Below are 21,242 nucleotides of genomic sequence, written 5' to 3'. Positions count from 1 at the left end.
AAAATGATGTACATCTGTATATCTTTTCATGGTTAGATTATTCCTATCCAATATTTCATTTATGAAAACTTTTGAAATTTTTATATGGATAGAAAAATAATTTAAAAGCATTTTAATTTGCTATCTGTTTATTAAGTTTTAGATTTTTTTTATTTAAAGTTTTATCCAAGCACGAATACATATATATATAATATTAATATAATTAATTACTTTAAAAGGCTATATTTGTAAATTTTTCTATATTAATTTCCTATAAATAAAAGAAAAAACAGCAAGTCACCAACCGAGGCAAGTGCGGAGCCGGAGGTCTGTCTTGTAACGTCCGCCACCATCCAAGTCGGAAGAACAGATCCATTCGGAAGCCTTGGGTATTTGCCTGCTTGTTCGATCGGAATGGCGCCTGAATGCAAGGTTTTCAGTTTGGGCGACGTCGCCAAGCACAACACTCCTCAAGATTGCTGGCTCATCATTGACGGCAAGGTTTTGGATCGATCTTCCTTTTTTGTTTCAATTTGAATTCGCTTTTTGATGTGGAATTTGGTTGTTGGGTTTTCAATTCGGTTTCTTTTTTTGTTAGTCTTTTTTATTTACTTTGGTTTTTTGGTTTTTTGATTCAATGATTTAGGGGTTTGTGATTCTGATTCTTATTCTATTCCGTGGAGGTTGATGGAATTTGAGTAATAATAAGGGTATGGGTTTTTGTAAAAAGTTATGTTGGAAAGCAATTGAAATTAACCCTAAGTTGTTTCATTGGTGAACCACTGTAACTCTATGTATGCATAAAGATTGAAGCTTTTCTTTTAATATTTTTGACAATCATTGCTTGCTGCTCATCCTATCTATTTTCAAAGTAAAGGATCTTCAAATTCGTTTTTTTAAAAAAAAAAAAAAATTTATCACAATTTTTTTTTTAATTTAGCGATTTATATATTTTGAAGATAATTAGAACCATTAGATCACATCACTTTATCATGATTTGTAGATTCTGATAGAAAATTGGCATTTTTCATTTTTTAACTTTCAATCCCATTTGTGATTTCTTCTAGGAATTGGCATTTTGTCATTTTCAAACTTCCATGTGATTTCTTCTAGGAATTGCCATTTTGTAATTTATGTAATAATTTATATATTTTAAAGATGACTAGAATCATTAGATTACCTGAACACCTATTATGAAAGAGCGACTTAAGCGCAGAACCGCGTTGCACCTGAAGTTGGCATTGTGTCATTTCCGAACTTGCATCCCGTTTTGCCTGTCAAACGTTCCTTAATGTAGCGATCACTTGCCATTGGCTGCAGCGAATATCTGTATTGTTTTACTTGAACAAGAGGATAGAAGAAATTGATCTAGATCTCTACGAACTGGCTCCATGGTGTTGAACTGATAGGGGTATTTAACATTTGTCGAAGTTAGGTTTGAGTTCCAGTCCCTTATAATTGGTTTATGGATAAAGCAGCACTAAAAGCTAAAAGACCACTATATTTTGTAATGAATGCTCGCGTTTTTTGGAGTTTGGGTTGAAGGTTTACGTACAGAATAAGTGTAGGTTTTATTGGATTTTTACTTGGTTGTATAAGAGGAAAAACAAAACAAACATGATAAAGGTGATAACAAATGATGTGAGTGCAAAGCATATATAAAAGTGATGGTGCTCACAAATCAGTTTAGAAGGAGAATTCATGTCCTTCATCCAACATGTAATTATTCTTAAGAATCTGTATATCCAATCATCTGCCTGGATTAATGTTTCAACTGTTCGGGGATATCTGGATTTTCTCTTTTAATGGCAGGATAAATTTAAATGTCAAAATTTATCTTAAAAGTTAAAACACTTATACATATGTGAAACATTCAGAGGCCATCCAATTTATCCTAGTTCAAGTTGGTCTAATTAAAATTGCAGGCAGGTTTTTGATCAAAAGTTTAGAGAATATGTGACTTACTGCCCTGATTTTAATCTCTCAACTTCAAATCCGTTTGTGCTGAGTCTATTACAATAATCCTTTTGGGAGAAGTTGTCTTTGTTTTCACAGTGACTTCAGTAATGTGTTTTCTATCAGTAGGAGCATCATAGTGGAATATTTATTTTGATGTAATATAGTAAAGGCTCTAAAAGTGGGATACCTTTGGAGGATTAATTACCTTTCAGTGTTACCAGCTGGTAATTTGTTGATATTTCCATGTAAGCATGATGATGAAGTCCAAAATACTATCCCCAACTACGCAAAATCTATTTTGTGGCTGTCTGCACTTGATTTTTTTTTTTTTTTTTTAATTTTTAATATTTGTTTTTGACTTGGTTTCCTATATTACAATAAATCTGTTTTAAATTTTTTATTGATGCCCTGAAGCTCTTCATGAAATCTCAGAAGGTGCTTTTGGTTTAATAAACTAATTCATGATACCCTTCACCATTTCTATCTGTGTTTGTTTGAGGCGCATTTATTGACAATTTCAGTGTCACTTTTACATGTCAGAAGAATAGTGTACTCATGATGAACATGACAAGTTACTGATGCACTTTTAGAAACATATCCACTGGAGTATGGTGAGAATACTATAGTGTTTTTTATAAGATCATTGCTGTTAATGATGGATGTTGCATTAGTTTTTGTCATCTGAATTTATGTAAGGATTATTTATACATATAATATATTTATATGTTCTGCTGTTATAAAGGGCTGATTGCTTGTCCTATTTGCATTGCCTTGGCCTGTAGCCTGTTGTAAGACTTTGAAGTTATTCTGAATGTGTACTCTAATGTGTCTTGAGTGTGTATGTATCTGATATCCCATTGTATATATAAATATAGCGACCCTGATATTCTTGTCATTTGTTTTAACTGACTAGTCTTTGGTAAAGCAATGTGGATGCTATATTGGACAAAACAAATTAAATTCCATGAGTTTATGTAGCATATAGACGATGGCTTCGAAGCTACCTGAGTCATATATTTGTCCTTTGTTATCCTTGGCTGCTTGATACGTCTTGATTTCCATTATCGGAAATGTGCTGGCAGGTCTATGATGTAACCAAATTCTTGGAAGATCATCCTGGTGGAGATGAGGTTTTGCTTTCAGCTACTGGTAAATATGGTTTAGTTGATAATTGATATGAAAAAAAGGATTATAACATAACTGTATATCTTCTCTTGATCTCTGGGCAGGAAAGGATGCAACTGATGATTTTGAGGATGTCGGTCATAGCTCCACTGCCAGGGCAATGATGGATGAATACTATGTTGGAGAGATCGATTCATCAACAATCCCCAGTAGGGTAAAATACACTCCCCCGAAACAGCCTCACTACAACCAGGACAAGACCACAGACTTCATCATCAAGATTCTCCAGTTCTTAGTTCCTCTAGCAATCTTAGGACTGGCTGTCGGCGTCAGATTCTATACCAAGTCGGCCTGAAAGATCAAAGCTCATCCAAGATCACTGGCAATAATATAGTGACAGGACTTTATTTGTGTTTCTTGTTTTCTATCTATATCATGACTGTTCTAGGGCTGCGTCTATGGTGGAATTAGGTCTGCTGTCACATATACAATGGAGTGGCTTGTTTGTGATTTTTATTTGCACCTTGTGATATTCACTTCTGCAATTCAGATTTCATTTGGTCTTCTCAAAGGTTGATATTGTGGATTGATTTTCAGAGCTGTTATGTGAAATCTCTTTTGGTAAATGCGGATCATCCAGCAATCAGGATTAATGCAATATTTCATCCGTTCTTTTTATCTGTCACAAATCAATGTTTTTCTTATCTGTCATTTTCTCTGACATTAAGAAACATTTATTATTTTTTTTTAAAGTTACTCTTATCACTTTATTCAACTCTCTTTTTGGAATTAAATATGAGAGAGTAATGTTAATATATAAATTATGGGTAATTTTGAAAATTAACTAATTTTTTATAAAATTTTGTGAAATAATCAAGTTTTCTTGGTATTTGAGATTGGGTTAACCACAAAAGATAAAAAGGAACGGAGGGAATAACATATGCATAAATTAGTACCAGCAACAACAATATAATGCATGTATAAAAAAGAGCATTACCATTAGGGTTATTACCAGAAAGGTTGTAAAAAGGCTGAGTTTGATCCAGTTGGGTTTAACTCCAGCTTGTATTCTGCTGGAAAGCTTTAGTCTGTTTTTTTATTAGCTTAAAATTGAAATTAATTAGATTTATTTTTTAGAAATTCTAATTTGAGTGATTTAGTATGATGTCATTATGATTTTTGTTGGTAAAGGCTAATAATATATAAATTTCTTCAATATGATATCATTATGTAATCCTATTATGTTAGATGATATATGTAAATAAATTATAATATATTTATATATTTAGACTTGTGAAGCTGACCACCATCTAATTTAACTCAGCTCAAAAATTAATTTGAGTTTAAAACCCAAGTTAACGTTGATTTGAAAGTTCCAAATTTCAAATAAAATTCTAGTTTTTTTTTTTTTACTAGTACATATACTACTATGTCCCTATTTTGTGATACCACTCCTGCTTCTATGACCACCACTGTTGCTATTACTGTTAATTAAGCTGTAAGTGTAACGATCACGGATGCTCTTTTATTTGTTGCTACTGTTGATGCCATTCGTATTGGTGTTGTAGCTATCTGTGTCACTACTAGTATGCCACCTTTTATCACTATTTCTACTACTGCACATGCCACGCGCTATATTTATTTCTTAATCATGTTGTTATTCTTCACATATCTATTATTCAACCATTGCTACTGCCATTCCTGCTACAACTATCGTATCGCAATTGCTGTTGCTTGTGCTATTACTATTACAACCTCCTTGTTTTCCTCAACTTGTTTTCCTCTACCACTACTCTTTTGCTACTCTACTCCTACCACTTCTCATGCTAACCATTTGATCAGGCTTCCAATAATTTAATTATAAATACTACGATGAAGATTAGAATTTGATGGTCAAAATCACTAAGACAATATACAGCTAATACAAAAAATTAAATCCAAAGAAATGCCATATTTTCATACCCTCTTTGTCCGTAATATAAACCAAAAAGATCCATAATATAAGTGTAAGGAAATGTGAGAGAAGAAGCTATGATATTCATTAGGGCAACAACTCAATAAATAGATACATTAGTATGTAAGAGTATATATGAACCAAAAGATACAAGGTATATATACATATAGGAATGTTACTCTAATATACCCCCTCAAACTCACAGTGGGTCAGTAAACCGAGAGTTTGTTAACTAGGAATTCCTTAGTTAGTACTTAAATTGGTAATTGTTAGTGAATTTGAAAATCATTATCATGATTGTTTGGATGTTGGCAAAGCACGTAATTGATGTTGCTTGTGGAAGTAAATTTTATTGAATTATTAATTATATAGTGTCATTCTCCATAATTAAGATTTTAGTGTTAGTATTTTACTATAATTATAATTATCAAAACATTAGTAGTTTAATATAAAACATTGGTTAGTATTTTTAAATCGATAATTATATATAATATGTATGTTTGTTTATGTTAAACTACAGAAATTCTTTGTGTGGGATGAATCAATGTTATCTGCTATTAAGATGGCATGGCAACGTAAAGTTGCGGAACGGTATAGAGCATTGATGTGTAATTTGAGAAAGGGGAAAGAAAAATCAATGCATGTGTCTGACTCTGCATGGAAGACATGGACCGAGGCATGGAATTCCCCGGAATTTAAAACTCGGTGTGAGAAAGCTACCGCAAACCGACTCACGGAGATTGCAGGACCTGGATCTGGTATATCCCGACACACAGGAGGTTCCATTTCTCATGCTTCCCATGCGGATAGATTGGTAATTTGTTTAATATTTATATAAATGTGGTTTTAAATTATAAAGAATTTGTTTGGTGCTAATTGTAACAAAATTCAATTTGTTGTATTATTCTAGCAATCGAGACTTGGACGTGATCCTCGCCCTTTTGAGCTTTTTGAAGTAACTCATACAAAGAAGGGTACCTCCATGCTTGTTGATGCACGTGCTCAATCTGTTAAGGTAAGCGGAACAATTTTTTTGTGAGATTTTTAATTATAGACTTTCTCTACAATGTTATTGTGAGTTTATATTTGGTTGGTTTAAGAATAATATTTAATGAGTTGAGTTAATTGATGTAGGATCGCTATCTAGAGCTTGTGGAGCAAGCATCTCAAACGCAAGAAGGGCTTGACGAGCTTCCTATTGTAGATGAAACAGCTTTGTACTATGAGGCTGTTGGGGGAGGAAAAAAAAAGTCGGGTTTATGGAATAGGGTCCCAGGCGTGTATCTTTTATCCACATTCATCTTCGAGTTTGTCTACAGGTTCATCATCTGAGGCACTACATGCTGAGGTTAGAGATTTGCGTCAAACTCTTAGTCAAGTCCAAGATCGTGAGGAGAGGCTTCAACAAAGACTTGACCAAGTCCAAGATCGTGAGGAGAGGGTTCAACAGACGCTTGGCCAAGTACAAGATAATAACAAGGAGCTTCAACAAAGTTTGCTTGAAATGAAAGAGGAGAGGGATCAATATCGTGCGGAGATGATGCGTCAAATGAAGGACATGATGATGAGTTTTGAGAGGAGGATTCTTCAGCAGTCGCAGTTTACCACACAGGTTTCACAACCAGTTATTGACGATCATGATGTTGGCTTATAGTTGTATTTGTCGTATACTTATTATTTTGTGTTGAACATATATACTTAAATATTTCTTTTTGTATGAATTGATGAGTTTATCTTATTTGTTGGTGTTCTAGATTAAAAATTTATGTAATAGGTTTTTAAAAAAAATTAGGGATATAATTTTTATTTTATTTTATTGACTTAAATGTTAGAAACGGATTAGAAACGGATTTATTTGTTTGAATATTGTTTTTTAATTTTAAAAAAACTTTAGGAACGGATTAGGAACAAAAAAGCTATTGTTTCTAATAGGGGAACAAAAATAAAACAGAAAATATTCCGTTTGGAATCCGTTTCTATTTTTGTAACTTAGAACGGATTAGCAACACATCTTATTCCGTTTTAATTTTTCAAAAATTAGAAATATAATGCTTTCCGTTTCCAATCCGTTTCTAAATTTAGAAACGGAATATTTTCCCGTTTCTATTCAAATTAGAAACAAGGGTATTCAAAACAGATAAATTCCGTTTCTAATCCGTTGCTAATTCACTTTAGGAACGGATGAGAAACGAAAATTACTGTTTCTAAACAGTAATTTTCTTGTAGTGGAACTTAAATCGAGCAACAGTATATGCTTTAATGAAAAATAAGGAAGCTGCTGTGTAGAGGGAATATACGAAGAAGAATACTGCCAGCAAGATAATGATAACGAACAAAATGAAAAAAGACCTAAAGATGCTTCATGTGCTCATAAAACACAGGATTTGCAGCAATTTTAATGACACGGAGGTACTGTAGAATCTGTAGAAGTGTAGCATAATGAGTAGATCGGGAAGCACTGACAAACTGGCTAAGGACATGAACAACAAACACAATGTCAAGCCGAGTGATGGTCAAATAAACAAGAGCACCCACAAGTGCTCGATAGCAGGTTAGATCAGTCAACAGGTCACCATCAAAAGAGGAAAGACAATGATGCAACTCAGTATTAGTGGAGGCAATGCGAAGATAAGTGATGCCAACTCATCGAAAAATATCAAAAATGTACTTCTGTTGAGACACCAAATAACCTCGACGAGAATAAGCAACCTCAAGACCTAGAAAATAACAAAGAGGCCCAAGGTCTTTCATCTGAAACTCGATGTGTAACAACTGTTTCAAAGAAAGAATAGTATCAGTATCATCACCAATAATGATCATATCATCAATATAAAGAAGAAGAATAATGAGGCCTCGAGGAGTCTCCCAAGTGAAGAGGACATAATCGTGAGAGCCCACGGTGAAACCAAGAGCAAGAACCACATCGCGAAAACGGGTAAAATTTTCATGTGGTCACTGTGTTATGGCTGATTTTCATTTTAGTCATTATGTTTCAATTTGTTTCTTTTTGGTCATTACATATTAATTTGTTTTCACCGGTTAGTCACTTGGGATTTTCCGGCCAAATTTAGATGACGTGGCGGCCGGAAATGACACGTCACTCTTCTTTTAAGTGAGCTGAGTCAGCAGTCTCTCTCCAGCTGGGATGAGAGAAAATATAAAAAAAAGAGTGATATGGCATTTCCGGCCGCCATGTCATCTAAATTTGGCCAAAAAATCCCAAGTGACCAATCGATGAAAATAAATTAATATCTAATGACCAAAAAGAAACAAATTGAAACACAATGACCAAAATGGAAATCAACCATAACACAATGACCACATGAAAAATTTACCCCCGCGAAAACACTAAACCATGTGTGAGGAGCCTGTTTGAGTCCATAAATAGCTCAACGAAGATAACAGGCATGCTAAGGAGGATGAAAGAAACCAGGAGAAGTCATATAAATATCCTCAAAAAGATCCCCATGTAAAAAGGCATTGGTCACATCTGATGAAGTGGTCAGTGATGAGCAGCTACAATAGTGAAAGAAGATGAACAATAATCAACTTAGCCACAAGAGCAAATGTCTCCTCATAATCGATGTCATACTCCTAAGTAAAACCACGAACAACAAGATGCGTCTTGTGACACTCAATACTACCATCAGCTCGGGTCTTAACCCGATAGACCCATCGACAGCTGATAGGAGTAACACCAGAAGGAAGTGGAACAAGCTCCTATGTATACATGTGCTGAAGGCTATCAAGTTCCTTTGTCATAGCCTGCTACCAATGCGAATGACTTACAGTCTCACGATAAGACTGCGGCTCGGAATGGGAGTGAACAGTAGCGAGGAAAGCCTAGAACTCTTGGGAGCAAGTAGAGGAAAGAGAAAGTACATATTAGGCAGGAGGACGACAAATACAGTCTTGGTAACAACGGGAGGTATCAAGAAAAAATTCAGGAGAGGGTGAGTCAGCAGGGAGGGGAAGCGAATCACTAGAACCATCAATGCACCTAGAGGATGGAGATGAAATATTAGTGTGAAGACTGCGGGAGAAGGCACAAAATTGGTTGCGATGGTGGAACCCAGAATAATTACTGAAGAAAGGGAAGAAGATGCACTAGAGGAAGGCTGAAGAAAAGAAGGATTCGTAGAAGATGAAGAAAAGTAAGGTGTATCTTCAAGAAAGGTTACATAACGAGAAACACGAAAACGGTGAGATAAAAGATCATAGCAGCGATAGCCCTTATGTTCAGAGCTATATAACCTAAAAAAATGCACATGGCTAAACAAGGAGAGAGTTTGGTTCGCTCTGCAGTGAGAAAAAGGACAAAACAAGTACAACTAAAAGTGCGAAGGTGACCATAAGAGAGATATTGAGAGTAAAGATGCTCATAAGGAGTGATACAAGAAAGAGTGATGGAAGGAGTTCGATTAATGAGATAGACAGAGGTAAGAATAGCCTAAGCCCAAAAAGTTTGAGGGACAGTAGAGGAAAAGAGAAGGGCACGAGAAGTGTCTAAGATATGACGATGCTTACGCTCAGTAACACCATTTTGAGCAGGTGTGTGAGGACATGATTGGTAAGCTAGAGTGGTATGAGTAGAGAGTAACTCTTGAAAGGATGTAAAGAGATACTCACATGCCCCATTAGAGCAAAATACCTTAATGTGTTTGCCAAACTGAGTATGTACCATTTATACAAATTGAGAATAAATGACAAAGACTTCAGATCAAGCACGCAGTAGGTAGAATCACGTATAATGGAAAAATATCATCAATAAAGATGATATAGTAGGAGAAACCACCAAGAGATGAGAGTGGGGCTAGACCCCAAATATCAAAGTGAACAAGGTCAAAAGGAGATTCTAAAAGAGATTCACGTGATGAGAAAGGAAGAGTTGTGTGCTTAGCTAGCTGACAATCCATACATGGATGTAAATAAGTAGTAGAAATAGAACCAAGACTACCTGAAGTAGTTAAGAGTTTCAGGCGAGCACTAGACAAATGACTGAGATGATGATGCCAATGATTGAGAGAACACACAGATATTACAGAAGGTTGAGGAGTGGAAAGATGAAGATGGTCTAAGTAATAAAGTCCTTCAATCCTACGCCCGGTCCCAATCCTCTGGCATGTAAGATGATATTGCACAAAACAAGTAAAAGGAGAAAAGATAACTGTGCGACCTTGATCACTGAGCTGGCTAACCGAGTTAAGGTTTAGAGCTAAGCCATGAACATGATGGACATCAAGAATATCAAATGAAGTGGACTGAATACGACTGCACTACGTGACAAGGTGAATGCTCCCATCAGCAGTGCGAACACTGGAAAGTGGGAGAGGGGTAGAGATAGAAACTAAACTAGAGGCATTTACAATCATATGATGAGTGGCACCAGAGTCTAAAATCTAAGAGGAAGAAGACATACCAAAGGCAGCAGACATAATAGAGAAAGACATACTAGAGACAATAGACATAACCAAGGAAGTACAAGATTACATAGTATGTTGCATGACATGGATCTACTCGGTAAACAAAGCACCCTGAGAGAGTAAATCAGCAAGAAAATCAGGAGCTAATACTGAAGCAGTATGGGAGGATGGAGACATAATAGTAGAAGAAGACAGAGGGCAAGATTGCTTCTCATGTTGTTGTCGAAGCTTAGGACACTGACACTTCATATGTCTATAACGCTTGCAGTAATAGCACATGAAAAAAGATCCTGGAGAAGATGGAGAGGGGTTATAGTTTTTTTTTAACAATCACTGTAGCATTACTATGGAGATACTGTGGAAGTATTGTGTGCAACCCTATAAAAGTACTGTGGAGGGACTATATAAACACTGTGGAGATATTATGCATTACACTATATAGGTACTGTGTAAAACAGTGTGATATCACTGTGGAGCAAAGTGGCTATCTCCACTAAGTGATGTCGACCAATTTGATTGAATTAAAATTGCCAATGTCACCACTAAAGAATGTTGGTCAATTATGGCCTTCATGGATTGTGATCACACCGGAAGCCGTCCCCGTCGATGCCACCGCCAAGAAGCAAGAGCTCAAACAACTCAAAGGGAGGAATGCAAGGATGTGTAATAATTCGATGGTGATCGCTAACCACATGATGCAATTTTGAGGTCTTTCTTTTGTAGCAACTTTTGCAGATGAGGTTGCTGGAATTGAGGAAGCAATTGGTTAGTGGTAACACATATATCTCCAACTCCACTGATAGTTTTAAAGCATGGATTTTAGTTGAAAAATCATTGATGATGCTTGTTTTACTTGTGTAAACTCTTCAGGTTATTGAGATCATGGAGAATCAAGCGCACGGGCAACAAAGAAGAGCAAGATGGCAGCAAGGGGATCAACGTTGACAACGGCGAGAGAGGATCAGTGTCGACAACAGCGAGGAGGTGAGATTGCGGCTGGCAAGGGCCTCTCAGGTCCGACAAAGAAATGATGGCACCAAGGAAAGAAAATACAAATCCGGCGAAGTGAAGATGATTTTGCAAAGAAAAATACAAATCAGGCAAAGTAGGAAGATGTCCTACTAAGTAATGATAAATCTAGCAAGGTGAAGATATGGCCGGAGTTTATCGAAAAAAATCGCTTGAAAAACCTTCTCAGATATCATGTAAGGAAATGTGAGAGAAGAAGCTATAATACTCATTAGGGCTGATGTGGCAGTTAACATGGAGGAGAAGTGCACATCTGGAGAAATTACTGATGTGGTAGCCTCCGAGGGTGAAGATGATGTAGAGTCCGACGTCCACGTCACTGAATTCTAGCTGGAAAACCCCAATAATCTAACCAATGAAACCAAATTAAATGTTAATGCTCACTTTGATACGTTTTGAATGTTGGTGCTCAAATTGAAATATGACCAAAGGTTAGTGCTCAACCAAGAAAATTACCCGGGCAACAACCCAATAATTAGGAGCATGAGTATATAAGAGTATGTATGAACAAGAAGATACAAGGTATATATACATATATGTTATACATATAAGTATGTTACTCTAACAATAAGAAATCCTAACTCTCTACCTATGAAAACATGCAAGGTTACGAAAAACCCAATATTAAGATCACCGTTTTGGATTCATCTAAGTTGGGATCATATGCCCATTTAATAGAATTCTATTGAAAACAATGTAATATAGCGATTGTATAAGGCTTGGATGTTCCTAGAATCAATTGATGTAAAATCAGACACCAACTTGGAGGATTCGAAATTGCTGATGTCTTTATTAGTATTCTTAATATTAGAATTAAGGGAATTCATATCCAAAATTTGGTAACGAATTAAATTAGATTTAGTACCAAAAATTAGATTGACAATTGCATGCATAAGAGAGGAATTAGGAGAAAGATTCTAATCCTTGGAAACTACTCTATAAGACTCTAGGTATTCTAACCAATAGTGATCACAATGAAACATTTTGCTTATAGGGGAAGAAAAAGAGGAAAGAAAGAACATGATTTGATGAAATTTAAAGAAGATGGTAATTAACATGATAATTGAAACTTGAAATTCAAAGTAAATGTGCCAAAAAAAATGATCTAATTTGACCTCGGAGCAAACAAGGCATAGTTGACTGTTATACAATGTAAAATCAGAACCGACATGACCAACATTAAGCAGAGAATTACAAAATATAATGTTTAACAAAAAACCTAGCCTTGAGCAAGTAGAAAGAAAGGGTTATTCCTCACTGCTTACAAGAAGAGGTGATTAGAGAAATTAAAATTTCTTCATAGAGGACTAACGCAAGCAAAAATACAATGATCATCGTTTATATCCAAAGACCTCTTTTAAGTTGGGAGAGGCCGAAACTCCGCATATACTTCGCATATTTTACACAGGAGAGAAGCAATATACTTATCGATTTTTAAAAGTTGATCTAAGTGGGAGGCCACCAATCCCAACAGTTCCCTTTCCAAAAAGCTCAATAAGTAGATGGTATAGTTGAAGCAAGTTTTTTAAAAGCTGACTGAAAGTTCTATTATCATGAGAAAAGCAGCAACTCCAAACCATTAACAATCCAAGGATCATCAAAGAGAAGGTCCAGAAGCATCTTCCAAAACTCACATATGAAAAAATAAGAACCATGAGCAAGATCAACAAAGTGAACAACCATAAGCCCTTTCCAAACACCTGGCAATGACAGCTTAACTTTATCAACAGGTAATGCTTCCCCTGAAACTTGCTATGCAATGTAGTGAAATTGAATTCCAGGTTGGCTATGCAGAAGTTAATCACATGTCTTTAGCCTGTCAAAGTCTGCACTAAACAATCCAGAACGCAATATTATCTCCCCAGCCAAAGGCATTGGCACAAAATATTCTAAGAAAAATATATATATATATATATATATATATACATATATGGAAGAAGAAAATCAGAATCCATTAGGCCTTCACAGTTTACCGGCACACAAACATATCTTTAAATTGAAGGGGCACAATCATAAAGAGCCACAGAAAATATCTATAAACCAAATGATGGTTTCCAGTTAGATGACAATGCGAGCCTTTGTTCTTAAATACACTGCTATAGGTGATGCTTAAGAGAAGTTACCTGTAAACAACCTGAATGATATTAACGAAAAGAAATAAAAAGAATAAAAATATGAGAAGATAATCAAAATTCTATAGAAATTCCCAGGACAACATACCCAGGACAACATATGTAGGTTTTCTCATAACAATACTGAGAAAACAATTCAATAAAAGATTAAATTTTCTAAGATAGAGAAGAAAAATTATGTAAGCCTGGATCACGGAAAAGTATCTTAAGCATTCCCTGCACCAGCTGCATCATCTCTTAAATCGTCATGCATGGGCAAATGCCCTGAATCTAAACCTCAGCTTATCATTCACCAATAACGCACCAAACTTGGATTAGGGTTTTTCCAACACTGATGTACCACCTCCAGTGACATTGAGTATCTGATTCACAAGCTTTTCTGGAAGCTTTTTTGTTGCCTGAATGTTAAACATAAATAAAATCAGATGCGCCCCTCAAAGTAACCATGCAACATAGTCTAGGTTTTATGTTGATGACAAATTAGTGATGCTTTCATAAGATATGACGATGTTCACTGTATTTATTACTGATTACCTAAATTACCTGCATCTCATAAATGAAAATGCCAGTAATAGGAACAATTGATGAATTGCCTAGATAGCCATAGAAAATTAAACTGAATAAAGTAACCAGATAACAGGTCTAATCAGAGCATTGTGGAAATTTCCATGGGTAAGAGAAAATATAAGAGTTTGGACTACGTAATTACTGATAAAAGAAAAGAATCATATGCGATTTATAAGCTTACAGCAGAAAAGTTAAGATGATTGGCTAATTTTTTCTGATAAGTTCCCTATGCATACGATGAAAAAATGGAACACAACATTCTTTTAAGCACAGGAATATAGTGAAGTGACCTGAAAGTGTCGCATGTGCAAAATTGGCTCACACCCAACTTCAGCAACAGAATTTCCAAGAGGGGTTTTGACATTTAATCTGGTTGCTTGGTAGGCTAGAAGTGAATTGTCTTTGTCAGGGAGTTCATTGCATACCCAAAGCAGCGACCTAAGCGAGTTCATCTGCAACCCAAAGACTGCATGGTTAATTAAAATAATTCCCAGCAATAATATATAAATCCATTACACAGTAGCATTTCAATAATAAAGTGAGATTTTTACACTCCATAATATGGAAAAAAGTAAAGAAAGAAAAAAAGAGCAGGATTTCCCAAGGTTAATTAAAATATTGACAGCGCATTGACAGCAATAAAACATAAATCCCTTACATAGTAAACAAAACTTGATACCAATGATACTTGTCTACCTAAAAAAATAAAAAACAAAACAAAAGGAACAATCATATCATAAATCATCTAAACATGGAGCAATGCAACAAAAATTGTGCACCTCATGAACAAAATAAACAGAAAACTATCCAAGAAACAGAAAATAATTGAATAACAAGACAAATCAAATGATCAGATAGGGCAGTAACTAGAGGATAACCAAGAACATGGTAACAATAATTTCATGGGGAACCAAAAAAGATTAAAGCTAACATACTAATCTTAACCAAATCTGCACTCTCAGCTCAAAACTAATCAACTAAGGAAAATTTTTCCCGTCTCCAATGGTGAATTTTATCTTCATCAGACCCCAAGTGATAATTTCAGCTAAAAATCCAGTAACATCTTATAAGCTTGAATGATGAAAATCCTAGAAAATGAAATGTTCAGATATGATACATTGAGGAGGCTATGCCTAATTGAGCTGAGAGGAAAAGGAGGCTTTCAAAAATTAGAAAGTTCTCTGCAACCTTTAAGAGAATTTTAGGTCAGTATTACCTGGTGGAACATAAATAGAGGTATGTGATTAGTAAAAACAGCTAACTCATTCAACATGTGTTGCAGGCATTGACGTTCAAAATGTTTAGAGCATAGGCACTTAATCTGCTTGCTCAGTGGGCATATCATCCATGGATATACTCTAAGGGTCATAAAAAAATGAAGTTGCTAACCTTCATATACGGACAAGAAGCACAACCCCCATGGATAGAACATCCTTCACCAGCAGACACACCAGGAACAACAGCAAGCTTGGCGAGATCACCAGCAATGGTAGCCTCTAGATCTTGTGAGTCACTTATAGATCTCTTTGACACTGAATTGCTCGAGACTGGAAACACAATCTCAACGTTGATTCTTGCTCTTCCAGAGGATGGACCAGAATCCAGCAATTTACGAACTGCTGCCACAATGGAAGTAATCATCCCTGATTCAGTTCCTAAAACAAACTGAAGGTGGTCATCCACGTTTCTTTCCAATGATTCCCGGACCCGAAGTTGAATAAAATCTAAAATATTTTGAGTGGAACCCACAACGCCCATCCCTCTGCTTTTAGCTTCCATAGCCAGAGAAAACATTTCTCCTGGAACTTCGAAGTGAGCTGTCAGGAATGCATCACAGTATAGTTCTTTTATCTTCTCAACAACTTCATGCCCAAATAAGTGGTGCACAATGCAGGTACCATCCTGACAGACAAACCATAAGCAATAACACAAGAGAACAGCAGTAACAGGCACTGATATAACCATATACCTGATAATAATGTAGGCGGGCCAATAATGACCTTATGGAGCTCCTATCATGCTGTGGATGTATCTCTGTGATCTCTTCATTTGACATGCAAGCCATTTGGCGGAATAGCTCTGCAATATTGGCCCCCATATATGAATCTGGGCCATACCATACGTGTAATCCTGGTATCTGGGAAAATGCCTGGGAGAAAAATCTTTGGATTTTAGGCAAGGTAAAATGTAATGGTAGAACAAAAAAAGTAAACAAGTCATCCTATTATAACTTTATATTGCACATAAATCCCCTACAAATTAAAGGATGACCTATCGGGCATTACAAAGATTTGAGATAATGTGAAGCAGTGTATAACCTGCAAAATGGTTTGCACGACATTAGAAGAAGTGCAAGTGATGGTTGGCACAAGTTCATGTCCATGAGCTTTAGTCTCCAAGGAAGTGTTTATATATATCACGTGCAAACAAGGGGGAGAATTAGAAGCTGCCTCAAGAAAACGCATGTATTGTGGACTAGCGGCAGCATCTGCCAATGAACAACCAATTTGCTCATTAGACATCCTGTAAACACCAACCTGCATAAAGACAATGCATTATTATACAGCATAAAGACAATGCATTATCATACAGAAACAAAAAGAGCCAAGATCAAGCAAAAAGAAATAAATTATTAACTAAACAATGAATATAAAAGTACCATGATGTGCTAGAGAGAGGAAAAAATATATAAAGAAATGCCTCTAAAATACTGATTTTTCTGTGCTTTCTGATATATTATAATAAAGAGATAAAAGAGAAGGATGGAGACATTTGAAGCTCAAAACCCATAAACAGCAGTTATTGTTACCTGTTTGACAAAATGGGAAGTGCTAATCTCATTATTTGTTGATTTAAAAGGTGAACTACATGAGGAAATGCAGGAACAAGAGTTATACATGAAAATGAGCTGCATATTGTGTTAGTTCAGGCATGAAAGAAATTATATATTTTGAGGCTATTTAACAAATATTTAAGTGCAATGTTTTTACCAAGTGCATGAAATCTCCAGAAGCGATATTACTTATCCAAACTCTTAACTGAAGAGATAAATGGCTCAAATGCTGATGTTATAATAAATACGCTTGGAATTCTACATGCTTGCTTGTAATGCCCCTTTCGATATTTCCGATTATGGCCACTTATAGAGAATTAGATCATATGATCTGTAATTCCAAAGCAAGAAAACAAGTAGAACTAAGATATATACCTTTTCAAAACCAGCCTGATCAAGTATGGCTCTTACATTTTCTGACATAAAATCCACACCAAGTACTGTAATGTATTGACATCCAGCTTGTGCCATCTTGACAGCTGTATCTGCCATGACCAAGGAATCAGATATGTAGATGTGAGGCCAGTGCTTTTGTGCAGCAGTAAGAATTCCTTGAACTTCTGGATCCATATAAAAGTGTGCAACAACACCGATTTTCTTCTCCCTTAGCACATTCACTAGTTCCTCAACCTTTGACTCGTTGGGGGCCAAAAACATTGCCTGCAATGACACTAGAGAGGAATTCAAGATAGAATCCAACAAATTGATTCACATAATAGATTTAGCATGAAACCAAGAGTTAATTGAGGTAAAAGCTATCTCAATTCTACTGATTCAAATGTGGAAGAATGTTGTGAGCTTCTAGAGAAAGCAATTTACCTATAGATACATCTGAAAGACTCGAAATTTTGGGACATTATTTTGATGTTAGTTCAATAGTCAGCTCTTGTAAGGACACCATAACTCACCTGTTATCTCACCGCAATTACAGGGAATGTAGATTTACAGATGAATAAAATTGATCAAATAAAAAAGGGAACAAGATACATATATGTATACAAGACTTGTATGAAATGGACTTATAATTTAAGACATGAATTAGATTAAATTAGCCTTAGCCTCAGAATGTTAACTGAACTACTTATTTCAGTTATGTAATTGACAGATACTGCACTGAGCTTTGGCTAACAACTCTTGTTCCGCTTAATCCTTTCAAGAGATTGGTAGTTTTTGAATATTGCAATTGCTTATCCACCTCCACAAACTAACAGATAGGATGCCCTTGCTTTAAAAGCTCATCACCCAGTTGCTCCAAGTTTGAATTTAGTTTAAGGGTCAGCCCTTTACTTATATAACTAAAACACACAAGAAAATTTGCCATCCATGAATGCCTGATTGCTGTAATTTTTTTACAAATTTATTTGACAACTTTGATGAGAAAATTAAAACACAGCTATAACTCTAACAGCTGATTCAATCACCTAAATTTAATTTAGGTCCAAAGCTTAATTGAGGTCCAATTGAGACAAAATTAAGTCTTATTTGAATCAACTGAGCAAAAATAACTTGATTTAATAACTCTCCACATATTAAAACTTACATTAGCTCCAACTAATTTATTGAGCTTTGACAACTATCAACCCAAGCGAGTAAATAACCAAGGCTACAAATAAGTACATTATTCAATATAGATTTGTCACAAAATTATAATTACTTAATCAAAAAGATAATGATGGGTTAAATAACAATTTTCTCAAATAAATAGAAAACTCTATTAGGATAAAATCGTCCTCATTTCTAGGAGAAATTTTGATCCATTACAATTTTAACATGAGTTGCTTATTGCTAATTTAGAAACAAATAGTCTTCAATAAAATAACAACACTTCAATCAACATGACTCATGATCAACTTCCATTTTTGTTCTTACACATTAACAGAAAAGCGGAAAAACTTTCATGACTTGGTAAAACCTATGATCCATGGACTTGAGTGGCAGGCAGTGGACAGAAACCATGCAGGAAGGAAAAGAAAGAGAAACAAAACTAAAATCAAATTTTAAGACTAGAACAAATGGACCCAAACAGTACACCATCTGTAATGACAAAAGAAAATTTTGAAAGATAAGGACAAGCAGCAACATTGCTAAGAAAAAATATATTTAATAGCAACAACCCACATAGCCACCAAGAAAAGATAACAACCCATAAAAGAAAAGCTCATTCAGGATCAAGATTTTTCTTTTTTTTTCCTTTAAAAAAAAAAAGATGTTAGAGTAACCGCAAAAGTTAGAAATAACCTTACCAACCCCCAAAATTAGTTAATTTTATTGAAGGAACAAAAAATAAACAAGCAAGCTATCAGTCAAACAAATCTTTGATTAATTATTCCAAATGAATACGAGTTTCCATTTACCATCACAAGAAGAAATTGAACATTTATTCAACAGAAGCAATCGTAATTCAACACATCGTGATAACAATGGCCTGATGATATAAGCTATATCACTGACCTTAACATCAACCTATTAAAAAAAGAAAAAAGAAAAACCCAAATATGCATGTAAAAACAGTAAGCTAAGACCTAAAATGGAACTTCTCCAAACCAAATACATATCCCTAGGTTAGTTGTGTTGACTATATCATCTATTCTAAGAGGAATTCCATTTGTGTGTGCAAGGCAGGAAGTAGGACCATATTCCAAAGCCTTCATGAAACCCGCTTTTCATCCTACTCAATGAAAGAAAAATTAAATCAATTAAGAGGTACATAAATGATATGGAGAAGTTTCAGGTATTAGAATAGAAGTAAACAAAAGACAAGCATTCACAATTCACGGAATGCTACCAAATTGTAACTGGATTTCATCCATCAAACTGTAGCAACAATCGCTGTAATTGACTCTGTTGGCGTGCTAAAATAAAAATATAAAAAGTTCTACATCATCCCATCATTGCAACTATCAAAATCAAGCAATCTCTGCCATTAGATCTCCCTCCCATTTAGACTTGAAAAATGAATTTAAACATGAAAAAAAAAACACTTCATATCAAACAAGAACATTATTTGCAGTAAGGAAATTGTCTTTCTTATTAGATTCAATTTTGTTTTTCTTTCTTTCAAGTGAGAGCAAGAGAAAGAAAGATCAGAATAAGAAAAGGAACAAAAGAAGTCTCACCTGGGCTTCCGCATAGCTCCCCTTGGCATGAATCCCATCTGGGCCAATCACCAGAGAAGGAAACGGCTCTGCGCTGACTCTTCCATCCGCCTCCGCCACAAGCGCCTTCGTCTTCTTCTGCATACTGATCAACACATTATGCCACGTATTCACCCTCGAGTTCGCCCTCCCCGGCAACCCAACAACGTTCAGATCCCCAAGATCCTCCGAACGCATCTCCAGCACCTCCTCTGGCAAGGCCCCATCGAGAACCTCAATCAAACAAGAGCAAAACCCCCGGGTGATCTCCGAGTCAGAGTCAGCAGCGAACCGCATACGACCAGACGCGTCAATCGAAGCAGAGGCCCATACCTGGGCGGTGCATCCCATGACACGATTGCCAGGGGTGCGAGCATCATCATCGAAGGGCGGGAGATCGGAGGCGTAGTGGAGGAGGCGCTTGACTCGGTCGACGGGTTCAGGAAGAGAGCGAAACTCGGCAGCGAGTCGGAGGAGCTTTAAACGGGGGTCGGAGAGGGCGAAGGGGGTTTCACGGGTGACGGCGGAGGAGGAGAGGGAGAGGGAGGGGCTGAGGCCATGGATGGAACGGAGCGGAAGAAAGAGAGGTCGGGAAGGGATGAAGAATCTCTTGGAAGGCAGGAGAAGAGAAGGGGTGGGGTTTGGATAGAAGGAAAGGAGGTTGGCGGCGAGGGAGGAGGAATCCATGGGAGGAGACGGAGGTCGTGTATGACGGGGGAAAGAGAGAGGAAGAGGGGAGAGGGAGTTTATAGGCGGTGAAGGAGGTGGTGGGGATGTGCATGGGGACCACAAGTTATAGAAAGGAGTGGAAAGGGCCGTGTTTCGGGTGGGGCCTGAAATTTTAGACATTCGAGGCATTGCGCGCCCTCTTTTTCTTTGTTGAGATAATGTATTTTAGCAGTGTTTGCTTTTGTTTTTTTGTTTTATTTTTTTTTTAATATTGTATTTTTAAAATTATTTATTTAAATATATATTTTTTTATTTATTTATCAAAATACATAAAAGACACCATGCATGGTGTGCGCCCTCCGTTCATTCTTATCTTTAATAAATCTAAGTTCCTTTTTATTTATCATTTTCTATTATCAATAAGCATTAATTATATTT

The 21,242-nt window shown here is 36.0% G+C and overlaps 2 protein-coding genes across 2 annotated transcripts; one reads left to right on the top strand and one right to left on the bottom strand.

The window, feature by feature from the left end:
• Window positions 1-333: 333 nt before the first annotated feature.
• LOC120260902 (cytochrome b5-like) lies at window positions 334-3,659 on the top strand. The gene is made up of 3 exons (XM_039268484.1): window positions 334-480; window positions 3,021-3,087; window positions 3,168-3,659. Exons 1-3 carry the CDS (start codon window positions 394-396, stop codon window positions 3,416-3,418), a joined length of 405 nt encoding a protein of 134 aa, XP_039124418.1. The 5' UTR covers window positions 334-393; the 3' UTR covers window positions 3,419-3,659.
• A 9,823-nt stretch (window positions 3,660-13,482) lies between these two features.
• On the bottom strand, window positions 13,483-20,865 carry LOC120261327 (quinolinate synthase, chloroplastic). Its single transcript, XM_039269181.1, has 7 exons — window positions 20,118-20,865; window positions 17,377-17,661; window positions 16,487-16,705; window positions 16,138-16,317; window positions 15,558-16,070; window positions 14,459-14,620; window positions 13,483-13,999 (listed from the first exon to the last, which is right to left on the bottom strand). Exons 1-7 carry the CDS (start codon window positions 20,820-20,822, stop codon window positions 13,916-13,918), a joined length of 2,148 nt encoding a protein of 715 aa, XP_039125115.1. The 5' UTR covers window positions 20,823-20,865; the 3' UTR covers window positions 13,483-13,915.
• Between the last annotated feature and the right edge of the window lie 377 nt (window positions 20,866-21,242).

This window comes from Dioscorea cayenensis, chromosome 5 (assembly GCF_009730915.1).
Source record: "Dioscorea cayenensis subsp. rotundata cultivar TDr96_F1 chromosome 5, TDr96_F1_v2_PseudoChromosome.rev07_lg8_w22 25.fasta, whole genome shotgun sequence".
Taxonomy (NCBI): Eukaryota; Viridiplantae; Streptophyta; class Magnoliopsida; order Dioscoreales; family Dioscoreaceae; genus Dioscorea; species Dioscorea cayenensis.
This window is presented reverse-complemented; position numbering and strand designations above follow the sequence as displayed.